Raw genomic sequence first — 19,665 nt, 5'->3', positions numbered from 1 at the left:
GAAATCCTTGTTTATAGTAACAACTATAGATTCGGTAGAATCAGGTCATTAATGGCCAAAGATATAATCATTGATTTATTTACGGTTGGTGACATTTAAATATATTGATTAAATCTTTCTTTAAGCTAGATTTTAGGTTATTTATTTATTTATACGTAAATAACTCAAAAACTAATAGCAGAATCCTAGTAGGGATTCTGCTTTAATAGTATAGATATCACATGAGAACCGGGAAGTAATCCACCCGGTTCTGATAAAATGTAAAATGTGGGAACTCCAATTTTATCATTTTTTACTAAAATAACGTTGAGGCGAATTTTAGCTATAAAATTGATTTAAAAAAATATAAATGAATAAATATTTATTGATTCCAAAAGTTTCAAAATAACAGTGACATATTTTTTTGGATTTTAAGAAAACCAGCTAACAACACATGTCAATTTTTTTCAATTCTAAAATATACGATAGATTGTATATTTATGTGTGATTGAAAACAATTTGAATAAATTTCGTTTGCATTCATGAAACATTTTAAGTTTTGGACAGAATATCAGATTTTTAAAACAAATAAATAAATGGTCCAAGCTTATCATAGTAAATATTAAGGCTCTGGAATCTTTGAGTTACTGTAAAATGGAGAAGAAGATCGAATTATACTTTCAAATTTTCAAGAACTCTTAGCTTGGATTAACTGTAGAAGATTACCGGGTACTAAACCGAGTTTTCGGTTCTGTTTATCGTTCTATACTCAAAGATGGTACCGATATTCTAAATTAAGAAAATTATATTTATTATCGGGCTGGCGAAGAGATGATTGCTTCAGGAGGAGGTGCTGCTGGGGTCAACCTGCCTCTTGATTGGATGGAAATTGCTCTCACTAGAATTATTTCCCATTATTTCATTTATGTAACAACTGAAAATACTCTTGCCCAATTACGGGGAAAATTATATTTATACTTTTAAGTCGGGTTAAAAAGCTTTATTACAACTCACAGATGATGTTGACAAAATAAAACGGGAAAATATAAAATAGACAACAATATCTGTGATATTGTTTGTTGGCTAAATATATCTAAAATATTGTTCACACACTTTATATTAATGAATGCTTAGCATATTAAAAGGCAACTAGGTGTCTTGCCCGCATATGCGGAGTTAATCGTTTTACAAATATTTATTAGTTTATTTTTTATTAATTCAAAAACCAGCATAATAAATTATTATTTATGTTTTAAAAAAAAATAAATCAAACATATATATATGACAAAAATCTAATTAAATATATATGTTTAATTAAAATTTATTAAAGATAACATTGACTTTAACCACTGAATTTATTATAATTGTTTTATATTTTATAATTGAAAATATGTTTTAAGATAACAACACAATATATATGAATTATCTTGTTTTTAAAAAAGTTAATATTATTAATAAAAATTAGTTTTTGATTATATAATTAATTATATATAAAATTCATTAAGGGTATTATAGATATTAACCGCTCTAACTTTTAATGTGAGAGTTTGATTCCAAAAATTTACTTCGCAAACAATAGTATAGTTAATTAAAATCTATTAAAGATAACATTGACTTTAACCACTGAATTTATTATAATTGTTTTATATTTTATAATTAAAAAATATGTTTAAGATAACAACACAATATATACGAATTATCTTATTTTAAAAAAAGTTAATATTATTAATAAAATTCGTTTTTGATTATATAATTAATTATATATAAAATTTATTAAGAGTATTATAGATATTAACCGCTCTAACTTTTAATGTGAGAGCTTGATTCCAAAAATTTACTTCGCAAATAATAGTATAGAACATAAATATGAGGGTATATATAAACAAGAGCCCCTATAAACAATCAATACAGTTTTCATATATTTTATGCTTAGTTAACATGTTTTAAAAATATTAAATTTATGCTTAGATTTGTTGGAAAAAAAACTTGTGAACAAACTTCATTCCTTTTGTTAAATGTAATTTTATATTTTCTTCACACTTTTTACAAACTAAAATTATTATATATGTAATTTATTATTACATTACGTATAGGGTTAAAATTAAAACTGCATAAAAGCTGTATTAATTTATAAAATGTCATTATTAGTAAAACAAATAATTAAGTCAGGTACCAGTTTTGTATTATAAAACGGAGAAAACATATTTGGAGTTTTGGATGAAAGATCTCAAAACATAAAAAAAAAAAAAAATATGTGTGTTCGAGAACATGCCAATGTAATGTTCAATAATGATGCTCTTTGAAGAGATTAATATTAACAAGTGGACCAATAAATGTTTGTGTTTTTATGCCCAACTTGGTCAACACAAGAATGCATATCATAAATACATCAACAAATTAAATACGATAAAGAGAGAGAGAGTCAGTAGAAACCCTAACCCGCCGCGTTTCTCCGGCGGCGTTGTCGCTGTGTCGTCGCCGGAGAGTCACCCTTTACCTTCTTTTTTCTCCTTTTCCTTTTGCCTTCGTTAACGTCCCTTCCCCTCAGCGAGATGCGTGTGAACTCTGGCTTCTTCGGCTCTTCAGATCTCAGATCTGGCCGTGTAGTGCGGTTTCCGAGTTTCTGGAGTCACAGCGAGTTGAGTCAGGAAGGTGTCGTTATCGGAGGTCGGCTTTTAGGGTTGGATTTTGGATGGAGCTATTTTCCCCTTGTCGCTCCGTGTACCTCCGTAGATGTCTAATATGTGCCGTCGTCGCTCTCCTCCGAGCTTCAGTGTTCTTTCGCAGGCGTTAGTGGATGAGCTCCGGTTGGATTCGACATCTGAACCCGTCTTTTCTTCATTCCGGAAGAACTGAAACTCATGCTCTTGGAGATGTTGTTTCGCTCTGTTCCGGCGGCTCGGTTTTGGAGTCAAGACTAGGAACTCGTGATGGAAGGTCTTGTGTGGCAGTTTACGCACCAGTTTGGTGGGGAACCCGTTTCTGTGTTTGAAAAGAAATCTGCAACTAAGGTATCTTCTCATTATGTGGTTCTTTTGGCTTGGAATCCATATAATAAGGCTGGAGTACGACTGATATCTGGACGGGACTTGAGGGTGAAGTATGCGCCTTGGCGTTGAGTTGGTATGATCCAAGTTCTGAATGTCAATTAAGTGGTGATCTCCAGCAAGGTCTTAGTTTGGAATTCATCTGTTAAGTCTAGTTTTCAGTTTTAGTCAATGCTCGTGTAATTAGTGGTTTAAGGGACAGTTCATTTTCACCATTTTGGTAAAGTGAATTTGTTTCCATGGTGGTCAAAGTGATAGGTAGTTAGATGAGGCAATGTAGGATCCAAATAAGTGATCTTAGATGATGCTACATCTACTTCCATATATCACATTGTGGTTAAAGCCTCTTGAGGCATTGTGGTCACAATTGTTTGTATCAAAACATTTGGCTAATGATAAGTTGATGTTGAGTTAAAAAAAAAAAAAAGAATGCATATCATAAATTCATAGTGGTATGGAAGGTCCATAAAAAATACTTTTACAATTCGGCTATACTTGCAAAGTAGTTGTGAATATATATTTTAACGCAACCGTTATTGATAAACCGGTATACCTTATTCATAATCAATATATATATTTTCGGATAAAGTATCTCTACAAAGTATAAACAATCTAGAAGCAGCGCAAATCGAAGTTTTAATCATAAAATCTTTATCAACCGAATAAGCAATCAAAATTATAAACTTTAAAATCTTCCTAAGTTTTTGAAAGATATGAACAAAAACATAATTTAAGCAATCATAAAATCATTTGCAAAAAAAAAAAAAAACTAATTTTCACGTTTTTCGTCAGCCTTGACGTAACATTCCCTGAAAACTCGATGATTATATTAATAAACGATATAAATTATCCTTAAAAAAATACAAAGAAATAGATCACGGTTCCTTGTCAAAGCTGCCTCCTCTTGTTGCTCAAGTAAAGCCAACACATCCACATCTATACGCACACACATACGAAGGCACCTTCTTCACATACATTGATACATATATATATATATACACACACACACACAGCAAGTCCAAGTGGAATACAGAAGACATTACAGATAGCCAAGAAGACAGAACAATGCAAGATTTTTCATATTCTACGGAGTCCTTTAGCCCTAGCTTCAGTTTTTATGTCTCCGGTGACGGTGAGATCGTCGAAGCCGCCGTTAGAGTTGTCCGTGAGTCTTACGGCGACGACACCGCTGAGTTCGAGTTCGAAACATTACCGTTACACGAAGAGAACTTCTTCCACTTCCCAACGACGACGGAGACGAAATCTTTCGATAGCTCACACAAGGAGGAAGAAGACGATGACGTGGCAGCGGATGGAGTCACCTCGAAGGATCTTTTCTACGGTGGTGGATGGATGCTTGATCAGTCTATATCCTCGCCGTCTCAGTCGCCTTCATCTTCCGAGTCTTCAGACTCGGAGGATCTTTCCCCGAGAGGATACAACTGTTTCTGGAGCCCGACCCGATCTCCGGCGAGAGTTGATAGCTCCAAGAGTAAAACTTCGAGCGCACCGAAACGGTGCCGTATTAAGGATCTTTTAAGGAGAAGCCACAGCGACGGAGCTGTTTCGACCACGAGCGAGCCTAAACGATGTCGTTTCAAGGATCTTCTGAGGAGAAGTCACAGCGACGGCAGAGGAAGTGGGTCTTTAGTTTCGCCGAGCGGGAACAGCTCACCAGCAGTAAGAGGGAGAAACAAAACGACGTCGAATAAGTATACTAATACTGGGGAAGTGAATATGAGAAGAAAGACTTATTTACCTTACAGGCAGGATTTGATCGGCGTTTTCGCCGGAATGAGTAGACTCAGTCGATAAAATAATTGTAATTAGTAAATTTACAAATAGCTCCTTGCTTCAATATTTGTTTTCGTTTTGTGGCCATGTAAAAACCTTTTTTGTGCTATTATTTTCTTTTGAATACAAATGTCTTTTTCCTGTCACGTGTACGACTTTCAAAGAAAGAGAGGGAACTAAACTAACCATCATGCAAAGCGGGCTCGCTCCATGACGAGGGTTAAAAATTGTGCCTTATTGGGCTAGGCCGTTTTAGTGTGTATATGATGGTACTGTGAGTGAGATGTTCCTATAAATCTATAACCCAGTAATACATGTCTAGATATGAATATGTATAAATTGATCACAATGCTGCCTCGCAAATGATTCAATACATTGACAGGAATGTACAGAACAAGATCTCAACTCTCCAAAAAATGAACTGCATCAAATATCAAGGCTAGATGGCGACCTGGTTTGTGGCAAGAGGTTTAGGATAGTAACACTGTTGATTCCTATTAGATTTGATACCAAAGTCACATTTATTGTTTATTGTAACAATGTTTTTTTTTACTCAAATAAATTTTACATCCATTCAAACAAAAAAGATGATCATTAGGATTTACGAATGTAGGTGAACTTCACTGTGGTATAAGTCATAGACTCACTCGCTCGCAGTGCATGTGGATTAATTTGCTTTGTTGGTTCCAACGGTGGCAGCTGCGAAATCCTCTGTTGGGTTTGGCCATTTTTGTTGTAACTTTCAGTGCAACTCCCTCCTCTTAATCATATTTTAACCAATTTATCATCATAATTCATTGTCTTCACCATCTTCATCATCAGCTCTATGTTTGCTCTAGATCTCCCATCAAGATTAATTGCTACTTGCAATTATAATTGTAATGCACCTTCATGTGAGATAGACTTCATTTTCTCCATCCATTCGACTTATACAAAATAAGTTAAAAAGACTATATGAATTATATAAAATAATCCATGCTTGCTTTGCTTTGTAGTAGGGCTGGGCAAATAAATTGAATCCGAAAATCTGAAAATCCGAACCGAACCCGATCCGATAAAAATGAATCCGAACTGATCCGAATTCGACATAAATACCGAATGGATCTTGTTTTTGGTATTTTGGGTTATGGGTATTATTCGAACCCGAACCTAAATGGATATCCGATAGAACCCAAAACATTTAAAATCACAGAAAGAACTTCTATCAAATATGATCTTACTTCTTAATATGTATCCAAAATACTTTAGGATATTATTAAACTTTTAAAATAATTATCTATTACATGAAGGTTGATGGTAGAATGTGGCGGTTGAAGCCTGAAGTTTTTAGATTTTAGTTTTGTTTTCATTGAATAATGTTTCTTATTTCATGAGAACTTAGTTTTTGTTTTATGATTTCATTTATCTGGTTTTCTTTCTATCACTAACTATGTTTATCTTTTGCTTGATTTTGAATGATCACATTTGATGTTTTTTTCTTATTTTTGAATCGATTTTACTTATGTTTTGGGTATTGAAATATGTACGAATCATGTTTTTTAAATCCGAAGAACCAATTTCATGTATGCTTTAGTTACAAAAATGTACAAATCATGTATTTTTAAACCGAAGAACCGACTGGGACCCGAACTCGAAAGTACAATGGGTTATACCGGTTCTTTGAAGATTTACTAACCCCGACCCGAACCCGATAGAACCCGAACCGGTCCCGAACTAAACTTTTATATAACCCGAATGAGACTAATTTTGATAAACCCGAAAAACTAAAACCCAAATGGATAAAACCGAAACCCGATTGGGACCCTGAATGTCCATGCCTACTCTATGGATTGTGTTTATTCTTTATTAAGTTCATATTTCTATTTATAACACTGTAAAATAACAATAAATATTGAATATTTAAAATAAGCAGAATAAATGTTCATTAAATTAAGAAAGTCATTAAACTATAAAATTTAAATATATGAAATCATTTTTCATTGAATCTGCGTACGTTATTTTTTTAACCGTTGTCAAGGATGGAGATACGGCTGCCATAGTAACTACGTTAATTAAGATCGACCTGGTCAAATTTGGGAACCTTCAGCATTCATTTTCCGCTGTACATGACCAACGTGTTCCCTTGTGGATCATCAAAGACTCTCCTCTTTTAGATTTTACTATTTCATGCATCATGCATCATTTAAGTGAATGTATAATTAAAATCTTGCAAGGGTGGGGAACAAGCTTTCAAAGAACATAATAAAATCAAAAGACAAAGAACATAAATTAAACTATTAATAATGGGGACAGCCTCTGTCATCGAAATTTATAGAATTTTATAGAGAAGCGTGAACTTAAATTTGGACCAATATAATTTCTCTCATTTCTCTGACTACATCTAGCTATACTAAATTAAGATCACCAGGGCAATCAAGGGCTCTGTCTAATTCATCACTTACTAAGTACATTAAAATCATTTTAATTTTTAACGAACATCAATATATTGGGAAACACAAATAATAATGTTACATAAGAGTACTTATTTTCATAAGTTTAAATTTGATGGTAGTTGACAACAAACGAGCTAGTAAGTACATACCTAATGTATAATATATACACATGGTTTTTTTTTTTTTATAAATAAGATAGAACTTATAACTTGCCATTGTCCTTACTCCTTCATATGTTGAACTCACATTTAGAAGTTTTATATGAACATTTCACACACGAAAATACAAAACACATTGCTTAGGAAGAAACAGACATAACATATATTTGATTCATCGAGTTTCAAGCATATATATATAATATAACCCACGAAAGTTAACCTAATTAAAAGACTTAGCCAATCATACACTACCACATCAACAACTTTTAGCTTAAGATCGTTGATGTATCAGTGTTTGATCAGCTAAGAATATAACAAGACGAAAAGAAAACCAATTCGAAAAAAAGAAACATCAAAAGCAGTGTCCGTCTAGAAACTCCATCATGTTGGTGAGTGTACTTAGTTCAAACGTATCATCATGAACCCAAAGTGAACTCAGGTAGTTACTTCCGTGGCGGTCTTCTTGAATTTCATCGTTGTCGTTAATATTCGAGATTTTTGTTTCTTCTAATGTTTCAGTAGGATTTGTGAGATTGATCTGATAAACGATATCACCATTGCTCGGCTTGTTTTTGGGATCTTTGATTCCGAGTTTCTTACTAAGATGCGTGTTCCAGTAATTCTTCACTTGATTGTCTGTCCGACCCGGCACTCTTTTAGCAATCAAAGACCACCTAATCAAACACGCATATATATCAACTATATATTAGTTCCCTAGTTTTAATTATATTATAAGAATGGCTTTATGAAAATTTAGATAATGAATACATTTGTTGCCTAGCAAGTTTGGGAAGATCGTGAATATTTATGATTATTTATAGTGATGGAAATGATATAAATAGTATTCTATCAGATATTATTTTAATGAGCACAATCTCATTGATATTGACATATAGTGTTTCTATATCTGATATTTTTTTCTCTCGTAACAGTTAGTTTAATTGAGTAGACAGCTATAAATTGAAGTAAAAATAATTGGTGAAGTTATATATTACCTATTGCCAAGCAACTTGTGGAGCCTAATGATAAGATCTTCTTCTTGATCGGTGAAATTACCTCTTTTCACATTTGGGCTGAGATAGTTCATCCACCTCAATCTACAACTCTTTCCACATCTCTTTAAACCTAATTTGTATAGACAATTTATCAACTCACGAGGAACTTAATTCGTTAAGAAAAACACAAACAAGTAACCCGTAAGTTAGCATCAACTATCAGTTTATCACACATGAACAGTAAAAACAATTGAGGACAGTAAAGTTCCATTCTAACGAGGTACTCAAGTGGAGTTGACTTCTTGATCTAATAGTTTCTATCTATGAACACTTGATGTTACTCAAGCTTATACTTTTGGGACTTGCTATCTAAATACATATAAAAGCAATATATTAAGAGGTAAACCTAGAAGATATAGAAGCTTAACTTTAAACCAGTCATAAAAGAAATCTTATGGTGTCAACTTTTGCCCCCACCAAACACACAAAAATGTTAAGAGAGAGCGATGGGAAGAGTAAGAAGAGACCTGTCTTTTTGGCAATACGATTCCAATGGCCTTTGCCATGAGCTTTGACATAATCCATGAGGATCTTGTCTTCCTCTACGGTCCACAAACCTTTCTTGTACTCATTGTTTCCTTCTTCGCCACTACTTACCTTCTTTCTCATTTTTTTTTTTGCTTCTTTGAAGTTAGACGAGAGAGATCATACACAGAGAGAAATAAAAAGACTATGAGTAGTTATTCGATGGAGTTTATTAAATAGTACTACGAGATCAGAACCTAGTGGAGTATTTATGTAGTAAATAATGGAGTAGCTCATTACTAACATCATATACGTATATAGTATTAATATACGAATGACTAGGCTTATTAAATAGTGTATTGATTGTGTCTGGCATGTGGTGATAATTGTAAATGATAACGAACTTCTGCGATGCAAGCTGTAATTACTGATACAAATTAGTGTAATGACTTAATCAAGTTTTTCTACTATAGTATGAAAACATGGACCGCCTAAGATGGTCTTGGGAGACACAAAAATCACGTGTATGTTTAAAAAGATTCCTCTTTGATCTTAGAGCTCTATCGGCATCGAAGTTTCATGTGTCAGGCTACTGTTAATTAATCTTTAAAACTTGGTTAACTGACCAAAAAAACATACCACTATTGTTTTACACTCTACCATAAAAAAAGAACCATGGTTATGAAAATCGTACACTATAAAACGGAATAGAACCAAAAAGAGTTTTAGGCTATAACAAAACACGAAATAAACTCACGGACTGATGGTTCTTGCTGCAACCTATTGTCGAAAAACTTGACACTGAGAACATTTTCTAGCGCTAAATAAATTAAAAGAGGTTTTTATATATTTATGTTAATATTTGCATATAGTGTTTCAAAAAAAAAAGGGTTAATATTTGCATATATAATATTTGTATAACTTTTTGTAAATAAAATAAACTAATCATAAATTGACATATGTCTCCAAACTATTTCATAGAGTTTTTGAAGTTTCTCAAGTGAGCTATGTTTCTATCTCTCTCTTATTTTTGTAAAAAAGTTTTTATTACTGAGTATTTTGCTAATATTAGTGCTGGAAATGCTGTGATAAAAAATGAAATGCTAATAGATTAATTTTTCTTTTGTACCTTAAGACCAGCGTCCGGGAATCTTGGGTTAGACTATTAAGTGTAATTAATTATAAATATTTCTGTATTAGACTAGTACACATGAGAGTTAGGGACTAGGCTAAGATGGTTTGACTCTCTTGGGATTAGTACTATTAACGGAAAAAAGAAAAAACAGTTTAAGTTGCAAGAAAGAAAGAGAGAATAGAAGCTCCCTTTCTTATCATTTAAATATGAAATTAAATATCTTGATCGTTGTGCCTCAGCAAATTTCATTATGTGAAAATCATGTTTTTCTTATAAAAGAAAAGTAGAGCCAACGATATAGCTGGCGCATTTAAAATTCTAGGCATATTATTAACGCTGTGAGTTGAGTCAATAAGAGAAGTAAAAGTTTATCTGCAACATTACGTTGTAACAACTACCTGTACCTCTACACACAAAAAGAAAACTATCTGTGTTCTTTTAATTTTTCAAATAGATCTAATAAATACGTTGTAGAAAGTATCTAATAAGTATAAGAGGATTCCTATGAGTTTTGACACTTCAAGATGCAATGAGAGTTTTTTTGGATAACCTAATAATCGAAACGTCTTTAAACAAAAAATATGTGTGCTCGAGTCTCGAGTTTGTTATAACAAGAAAATAAAGAAGAAATTGTTACAAAGAATCATGATAGCCTTTATTTTATAACAGACGAGAAAATTTGAGAAATGTATTGTACTCATTTTGTTTCTTAAAGATTCATTTTTTAGAAAAAAATTTGTTTCAAAAAAATATATTTTTTACGTTTTCAATATATTAATTAGTGAAAAATTGTACTTTTCAAAAAATACAATTGTGTTTAATAAAATTTTATTGGTTAAAAGTTATTGGAAATAATTAATTAGGAAAAACAATGTATTAGAAAATACAATTTTAATTAATAAGCGTGAAAAATTATAATATGGATTTTTTAGGAACGGAGGGAATAGTTTTTTTTTTCTTTTTTTTTTATCAAGAAATGTATTGTAGTTTAGAACAATTTATTTGTTCAGAGAAGATCATGGTTGCAATTTGGCCCATGAGAAAGGCAAGCCCATTTCCATGCCAGAAAAGTTATATTAGGGCCAATTTTCAAAGGGGTTTAAGGAGGTGTTATTGGTTTATATATTTTTATTGATTTCGAAATCTATATATTATTTATAAATCCAAGTAAAATATACAAATTTTCAAATTTTTTCAGATTAGTATTTACAAATCTGGAGGTTTTTCTTCGGATTTGGGCATTTGTATTTTTCACTAAGAAATCCATGCAAATCTATTCAAATACATTATGAAATCAAATATATTAGTAAATATATATGATTGAATAACACTTGATTTGAATTAGAATTTATGAATCATTAAACGAATAACACTTGATTTGAATTAGAATTTATGAATCATTAAACGAATAACACATGATTTCAATACATATTTTAAAATCATAAAACCAATAACACTAAATTTAGTTTGGATTTTCAAATCCATCAAAATACACCAACCAATAACCCCCACTAACTTATTTGTTACTGTTCGATGCCTAACTGATATTTTAAGAAATGTAATAGATCAGTAGTAGCTCAGTAGGCTTAAAGAAGTCTTACAAGAAAACAAAAGGCCCTGAGAGGAAGCAAAGCCGACCCAATAATAAAAGAAGAACGTGTTGTAAGAAAAAAACAAAAGACAAGAGGTAATAAAGCATTTATAATAGCCAAGCAAATGCCAACTTTTCATTTCTCTACAATTTGCTATGGGTCTTTTTATATTATTATTATAATTATTATTCAGCTGTCATATTGGAAAATTCCTAAACCATCAATTTAAAACAATAGTCAAAAGATTTAAAAGAAGAAAGATTCTATGTATTCTCTCACTTTTTCTTCTCAAAATTATAATAAAAACAAAAACAATGCATATAAATGGCCGTTGGAGATCACATTGGCCATGACTCATGGAAAAGTAATTATCTCTTTTGCACGATTCTAGTTACAACTTACAAGGTCATGCTTTGTGAACGCATTACCAACACACATGTAAAAGTTCCACACAAGTTGTTAGAATATTATTTCTGTATAAAGTAAGATCTTGCATCTTTGGTCATAGTCTTTTATAATTATACCTCAAAGAACTTTGTTTCTTATAATCATGACTATGGCTCCTATACTTTAATTTGCATTTCTGTACAAAAAAGTTGAGAAATTTTATAAAACAAATATTTTCAGTAAATGGTTACCGTAAATAGTAGAACCAATATATGTATCCAATTAAAGCATTCGGCGAAAAATACCCTTTTTTGCTTCATATGCATAATTTTATTATTATTAAAAAGTACAATTTAGGCAAAATATATGGACATAAATGGTTAGATTTCTTATTATTCGGCGAAAAAGCATTATTATTATTTATTATTTAATTGATTGGTCATAATCTATCAGAAAAGGCCAATAAAAATTAGATCCCAAAGCGAAAAACAAAGGGCGACAAAGGAAGGCGCGAATTTCAAGGACCAGAAGCCTCTACGAACATTGTGTGTTTCGTTTCATTCTTCCTTCAAAACAAAACATAACTCATTCTTCTTAAAGGTCGTGTCTTTTGTATTGGTTTGAGTCCGAGACCGAGTCACGTTCTTCTCTTGATCTACTTGAATTCCCAGATTCCAATTTCACCCATACACTTGCCTTCATCGTCTCCAGCTTCCCGTGACTCCGTAAGATTCCCGTGTGTTCATTATCGAATTTTGTGTGATCTATCTCTCTCTCTGTTCCTTAATTATGCATAAAGTGAGGATCTTTGTTGTTTTTGTTCTTATGACAACAATCTTCATGATGTTGTAGGAGCTGTAAGGGTCGGGAATGGCGGCTTATGTCTCTGTCGGAAACATTCATGATCTCTTTCTTTCCGGACAGGGTTACAAGGGGCATGATTCATGGAGTTCTGGTTTTACTTTCAGGGCAAATTCATTCAAAGACCTCTCTTGGTATAACTAAAAACATCAAATCTATGTGCTCATGAAAGATCCAATCTTATTTTCTATAGTCTAGAGCATAGGCTAGTGAAGCATTGGTCTATGCTCCCATTTAAAAAAAAAAGAATTTACATATATATAAATAAATCTCCAAATTTATAACGAAGTATTATGATCTTTTGTGTGCATAGGTCGAGTGGGGTATCTAAGGCACTAAAGGCTGAGAGATGCGGTTGTTACTCTCGTGTTGTTTCCACCTTCAATGAGAGCTCAAAGATTAATACAAGTATCAGGGCAGTATCGTCTTCAACGAAGTATTATGATTTCACTGTGATCGGCAGTGGTGTCGCTGGTCTGCGTTACGCTTTGGAAGTTGCAAAGCAAGGCACTGTTGCAGTGATCACCAAAGACGAGCCTCACGAGAGTAACACAAACTATGCTCAAGGCGGTGTTAGTGCAGTGTTATGCCCTTTGGACTCTGTGGAAAGTCATATGCAGGACACTATGGTCGCTGGTGCTCATCTCTGTGATGAAGAAACCGTCAGAGTAAAGTTTCTTATTGCTGCTGATTATGTATGTATGTATCTATGCATTGTCCTGAAATGTCTATTTTTTTTTCAGGTTGTGTGTACGGAAGGGCCTGAGAGGATCCGCGAGCTGATTGCGATGGGAGCATCGTTTGATCATGGAGAGGATGGTAACTTGCATTTGGCGAGAGAAGGTGGTCACTCGCATCGTAGGATCGTTCACGCAGCTGATATGACGGGAAGGGAGATTGAGAGAGCTTTACTTGAAGCTGTGCTTAATGATCCAAACATATCTGTCTTCAAACACCATTTTGCAATCGATCTGCTCACTTCTCAGGTTCCATCCACTTGCACACACTTTTTGAAGATCTAAATTCCCTTTGATTCTATTTGGCTTATCAGATCAAGTTTTTAATATGTAAAACAGGATGGTTTGGACACAGTTTGTCATGGTGTTGACACTTTGAATATCAAAACAAATGAGGTAATCAAAGATCTTGTTTCTTTTGGTTTTTGATTAGAGTCTCCTTGTAGCTTAGATTGTAATGTCTAAAAGATATGTTTTCTTCAGGTAGTACGTTTTATATCGAAGGTGACATTGCTTGCTTCAGGAGGAGCTGGGCATATCTATCCATCAACCACCAACCCTCTTGTAAGATTGTCTTTAGACTCTTTTAGTTACAAAACAACTTTGTGTTTTATGGGATTCGGTTTTCGGTTTTCGGTTCAGGTTGGCTCACGTTATTCGGGTTAAGGTGTTTAGGATCCGTTTAGAAACCAATTATTTTCTGGATCGGGTTGGGGTTTCTATTTTTTTATAAAACCCGAAGTGAAACCGAATTATAAATAGCTCGGGTGGTTCGGTTTAAAGCAAAAAAATAAAGAATCCTCGAAAACTCAAGTTAAATCCGTAAAACCGAAAAAATATTAGGGTAATTCGAGTTTCTTTTGATATTTTTATTTATAAATTATATTTGCATATATATAAAAAATAAGATTTTTATTATATTTTGAATATTAGGATATCCATTATTTTTGGTTAGATTTCCATGTTTCGGATAATATGCCCATGACTAGGTTCACAAATAGATTTGTAGAAACTACCATGGGTCCACATATGGATTTCAATCTTTATGTTTTGTTGTATAGGTGGCTACTGGAGATGGCATGGCTATGGCTCATAGAGCTCAAGCTGTGATCTCCAACATGGAGTAAGTAAACCACCTAAAAGAGTTTGAACTAAACTTGTTGACAATGGAACTTATGTTTTGTCTTTTGGTAGGTTTGTGCAGTTTCATCCCACCGCTTTAGCCGACGAAGGTCTTCCCATCAAACCACAAACCGCCAGAGAAAACGCCTTCCTCATCACCGAAGCCGTGAGAGGAGACGGCGGCATCCTCTACAATCTAGCAATGGAGCGGTTCATGCCCGCCTACGACGAGCGAGCCGAGCTAGCACCAAGAGACGTGGTCGCGAGAAGCATCGACGACCAGCTCAAGAAACGTAAAGAGAAGTACGTGTTGCTCGACATAAGCCATAAGCCGAGAGAAAAGATCCTCGCTCATTTCCCCAACATAGCTTCCGAGTGTCTTAAACACGGCCTCGACATCACGCGCCAGCCTATCCCCGTCGTCCCCGCGGCTCATTACATGTGTGGAGGCGTCCGCGCTGGTCTACAAGGCGAAACCAATGTCCTTGGATTGTTTGTGGCAGGTGAAGTGGCGTGTACTGGTCTCCACGGGGCCAACCGGCTCGCTAGTAACTCGCTTTTAGAAGCTCTGGTGTTCGCTAGACGCGCTGTTCAGCCTTCCACCGATCTCATGAAGTCCACGAGACTTGACGTAAGCGCATCGGAGAAGTGGACAAGGCCTGTTGTTGCCACAGCTAGATCTCTAGGAGAGGATGTTATATCAAAGATACTAGCGTTGACTAGAGAAGTGAGGAGAGAGCTTCAGGGAGTGATGTGGAAGTACGTTGGTATCGTCAGGTCAACCACTAGGCTTAACACTGCTGAGAGGAAGATCGCGGAGTTAGAGGCGAAATGGGAGACGTTCTTGTTTGAACATGGATGGGAGCAGACGGTGGTGGCTCTTGAGGCTTGTGAGATGAGAAACTTGTTCTGTTGTGCTAAGCTTGTTGTGAGCAGCGCGTTGGCGAGACATGAAAGCCGCGGTCTGCATTACACGACAGACTTTCCTTTTGTGGAGGAGAGCAAGCGTATTCCGACGATTATTCTCCCGTCTTCCCCTACAACAGCTAGCTGGAGCTCAAGGCAGCTGCAGAACATAAGCAGCACCTCTGTTCTTTGAAGTTATATTTGAAACCTATCCTTTATGATTCTTGATTATTTGAAAAATTTTGGGATTCAGAAGAAAAAAATCTCTGATTCTGACAACACTGTTAAACAAATGAAAATAATTATTCATCTGAGATATCAATTATTGTGATAATTCATATAGCTATGGTTTATTGATGACTTTCTGAGCAAAAAGAAACAATAGTGTAGTGTAGATTTCCCAAGCAAGGAGTAGGATTGAGAACAGTCTTGTGTTCACTGACTCCATAACCTTAGTTTCATACCATTCCAGAAGCTTGCTTCCATCCTTCTCCTGAGAAAATCCCAAGCTCCAAGCTTTGGTATGGCTTCCATTAAAAGACCAAACATGAACTTAGTCATCCTGTTTGGCCAGAGTAAGCTGCATTGAGGCAAAATCCATTAAGAAACATAGATTTCTTCTTCAATGCCGCTTTACAACTCACTAGTTCCATCCAGAAACCAGCTTGATCAATAGTCTTGCCTATTCAGCAGCCGCCATGCAGGTTTGCTACAATGAAATTCAAAGGATGTTCTCTGGAAATAGCTATGGCTCGTGCAGTTTGATTTAACCGAAACATATCTGAAGAAGCACTGTACCAACCCCAGTTGTGAAATCACAGTAGATGTCCTGTTTGGAGCCAAATCTGCATATCTGAGAGAAAATGAAACATTTGAGTATAGTTGCAACTGAATCTTGGAGCGAGACTAGGACTAGAAGAACAAAACAAAATTTACCTATTTCACGAATCTGAGGAACGAGCATTCTTTCTCTTGTAACACTCCTTTAAGAACCTCTCAGCGTCAACCTTCATCCCTGGCTTAGAGAAAGCCGCGCTTATCCAGTAAACAGTTTGATCACACGGAATATATCCCTTTTCTTCAATCATCTCTTTTAACAACCCCTTTGCCTCTGCCAAGTACATTGCTTTTCTATTCCACTCAACCTCTGGATGAGTGCAAAGCTTGCACAAACCAGATATCATAGTGCAATAAGTCGAAGTGTTGGGGCTCACTCTTCTCTTACCCATCTCCTTCATTAGCTCTCTCGCCTGAGGCATCTTCCCAACTCTAACAAACTCGCTGATTAGCACATTATAAGTGCTGGTTCTAGGCACCAGCCCGTTGGCGATCATCTCACAGTATAGCGTCATGCTTTCTTTCTTATTCCCCATCTTAGCTTGACCAGAGATTAAAGCGTTGTATGTAAAATCGTCAGGACGCATGCCTCTGCTCTTCATCTCACTCAGCCATTTTTCAACCTCTTTGATTAGCCCAGCGTCAGAGAGACCTCTTATTATAGTGTTATAGGTTGCTATATTGGGGGATGTTCCTGCTTCCAACATAACGTAATATGTGGAAAGAGCTTTTCCTATATGACTGCCAACAAAGTACCCTTGCATAAGGGCGTTGAACGTCACGGTATCAGGAACAAAGCCTCTCTCTTTCATATCCTCCATCACCATAGCTGCCTTTTTAGTCATACCTAGCTTGCACAGAGTTGCAATAAGAGTATTGTAGACTTGCTTGCTGAGGTTAACTCCACAGCTCAGGAGTTTTTCGTGCGTTTTGAATATCACGTCTGCTCTTTTATGCTTTGAAGATGCCTCGAGAAAAATTCGGTATATTGTGATGTTAGGATGAATCTCCATAACCATCATTTGATGTAATATGTCAATTGCTAACTCCATCTCACCCTGTTCACATAGCGTTTCAATAACAATGTTGCAACTCATCAGACTCGGTTTAACTCCATGGCTTTTCATCTTATCCCAGAGGTTGAGGACGCCTTCGAGATTCCCTTGCTTTCGTAGTGAACTCATCATTATGTTAAATGTAGCGACATCTGGTTCTATACCTTTGTCTCTCATTCCTTTGTAGGCCCAGTCTGCTCCGACTCTGCCAACCTTTAACAGCCCGTTGATCAAGACGTTGTAAGAAACAACATCCCACGGCATCCCTTTCTCTTGCATTTCTTCAGCCCAAGCGAGAGCAGCTTCTTCCTCTCCTCCTTTGAAGAACACATCAATTAAAGAGGTGTAGTTGATACGATCCAGTGTCACTCCTTTAGAAACCATGTCTTTGACTAATCCCTTAACTTCCCTAACCCCGCCACTTCTCTTCAAATGATTCACCAGAGCATCAAGTACGTAGTGGTTTTCCTCCAACCCAATAAATTTCATCTCCTTGCTCATTTCAATAGCCACTTCTTGTTCCCCTGCCTTAAACAAGCCATCAATAACTGTACCATAAGTAAAACAGTTCGGCACAATGTTATGATCTTCCATTTTCCTCATCACAGTAACAGCTTCTTCCAACATCCCTCTCTTCACATAGCCATTTATCATACTAGAGTAAGTCACAACATTCGGAAATACACTTTTCTCCAACATCTGCGTTATTACAGACTCAGCACCGCTTAAATCCCCCGCTTTGCACAAACCATCAACCAAAGCCGTATAAGTAACCACACTCGGAACTTGATTATCTCCCAAAAGCATCTCAAACGTTTTCTCACCCTCCCTACGTTCTCCGCCCTTAAACAATCCATCCATCAAAACAGTATACACAACTAAATCTACAGGAACCCCACGCACAACCATCTGACTGTATAGAGCCAAAGCCTCCCCACAACATCCCCCTTTAAACAACGAATCAACAAGAGTAGTATAAGTTACACGGTTCGGATACACGCCCATCTCCTCCATTTCCCTCAGCAGCAACCCCGCTTCCACCACTTTCCCGTCTTTACACAACCGGTTAATAATCGAGCTAAAAGTAACAACATTCGGGTTAAACCCGCTCATAACCATATCCTTGTAAGCATCTTCAATGGCGTGGAGGCTGTAGTAAGAGCTTATGAGTATAGTGTGAGTCACGAGGTTTAGTTCACCGATCTCGTCGACTAATGACTTAGCTCTAGCAAAGTTTCCAACTTTACAAAACCCGTTGATCAGAGTGTTGTAGCTAACAGTATCTGGGAGTACACCTCTCTTCACCATCTCAGAGAGAAGCCCATAAGCCTCGTCAGCCAAACCGTGTTGGCATAAGCCTTGAATCACAGTGTTGTAAGTAACAGTATCGACGCTGACTACTCTACTTCTAAGTAAACTAACAGCTAATCTCAATCGACCCACTTTGCAGAACGAATGAATCAACGAATTGGTAGCAAAGACGTCAGGTGAAACACCGAAAGTTATCATCTTGTTGTAAATCAACGATACCTTGCGGTGAGGTACTAAACAGTTGAGATTGAATTGGTGTAGTAAGCTGTTCAAGAGACGCGAATCGGGAGCGAACCCGAAGGTGCACATCGCGGAGAGCGTCCTCGCTGCACCGTAGAGCCTCCCGCATCTTAAGTAGAGACGGAAGAGAGTGTGGAATAGAGAGACGTAAGAGGCTGGGTTGAATCTGCGTGGTGAGATCAAGAGGCTGCTCTCATCGGGTCGTTTGATTGACGAGAAAGAGCGGGACTTCGAGAGAAAGAATCTGTGTTTTCCCGTGTGATTGTTCCAAATCTTTATCATCATCAGCAGAGGGATTGGAGTTCATCTAAATCTCCAAAGCTCTCCAGAGACTCCTGCAAAGTCTCATGGCGTCGGCTTGTGACGACGACTCATTGTGTTTCCCCTACCAACTGAGAAAAAAGAGTTTCGAACCTCGACGACGAGAATCAAAACGGCACGGTTTAGGAGTCCTAAACCACTCTAAAACCGTTACGAGGCCTTTAGATGGGCCTTTTATTGGGCTTTAATATTCCGACTCATTGTATTTCCCCTACCAACTGAGAAAAAAGA

At 35.8% G+C, this 19,665-nt stretch overlaps 4 protein-coding genes across 5 annotated transcripts; 2 read left to right on the top strand and 2 right to left on the bottom strand.

The window, feature by feature from the left end:
• Positions 1-1,876: 1,876 nt before the first annotated feature.
• On the top strand, positions 1,877-4,966 carry LOC103846462. Its single transcript, XM_009123389.3, has one exon. The coding sequence runs from the start codon at positions 4,092-4,094 to the stop codon at positions 4,839-4,841; it is 750 nt and encodes a 249-aa protein (XP_009121637.1). The 5' UTR covers positions 1,877-4,091; the 3' UTR covers positions 4,842-4,966.
• A 1,191-nt stretch (positions 4,967-6,157) lies between these two features.
• MYB66 (transcription factor WER) lies at positions 6,158-12,249 on the bottom strand. Its single transcript, XM_009123388.3, has 3 exons — positions 8,933-12,249; positions 8,406-8,535; positions 6,158-8,084 (listed from the first exon to the last, which is right to left on the bottom strand). The coding sequence occupies exons 1-3, from the start codon at positions 9,072-9,074 to the stop codon at positions 7,763-7,765; spliced, it is 594 nt and encodes a 197-aa protein (XP_009121636.1). The 5' UTR covers positions 9,075-12,249; the 3' UTR covers positions 6,158-7,762.
• A 264-nt stretch (positions 12,250-12,513) lies between these two features.
• Positions 12,514-16,001, top strand: LOC103846459 (L-aspartate oxidase, chloroplastic). Of its 2 annotated transcripts, none has more exons than XM_009123385.3 (8): positions 12,514-12,769; positions 12,897-13,039; positions 13,219-13,573; positions 13,649-13,891; positions 13,982-14,038; positions 14,126-14,206; positions 14,704-14,765; positions 14,837-16,001. In XM_009123385.3, the coding sequence occupies exons 2-8, from the start codon at positions 12,915-12,917 to the stop codon at positions 15,861-15,863; spliced, it is 1,950 nt and encodes a 649-aa protein (XP_009121633.1). In that variant the 5' UTR covers positions 12,514-12,769; positions 12,897-12,914; the 3' UTR covers positions 15,864-16,001. The 2 variants fall into 2 exon arrangements, with proteins under 2 accessions (XP_009121633.1, XP_033137801.1); XM_033281910.1 differs by having other exon boundaries at positions 12,548-12,780; positions 14,837-15,863.
• Positions 15,955-19,653, bottom strand: LOC103846460 (pentatricopeptide repeat-containing protein At5g14770, mitochondrial). Its single transcript, XM_009123386.3, has 2 exons — positions 16,607-19,653; positions 15,955-16,523 (listed from the first exon to the last, which is right to left on the bottom strand). Exon 1 carries the CDS (start codon positions 19,396-19,398, stop codon positions 16,612-16,614), a length of 2,787 nt encoding a protein of 928 aa, XP_009121634.1. The 5' UTR covers positions 19,399-19,653; the 3' UTR covers positions 15,955-16,523; positions 16,607-16,611.
• Positions 19,654-19,665: the final 12 nt, after the last annotated feature.

Source organism: Brassica rapa, chromosome A10, assembly GCF_000309985.2.
Source record: "Brassica rapa cultivar Chiifu-401-42 chromosome A10, CAAS_Brap_v3.01, whole genome shotgun sequence".
Classification (NCBI taxonomy): Eukaryota; Viridiplantae; Streptophyta; class Magnoliopsida; order Brassicales; family Brassicaceae; genus Brassica; species Brassica rapa.
This window is presented reverse-complemented; position numbering and strand designations above follow the sequence as displayed.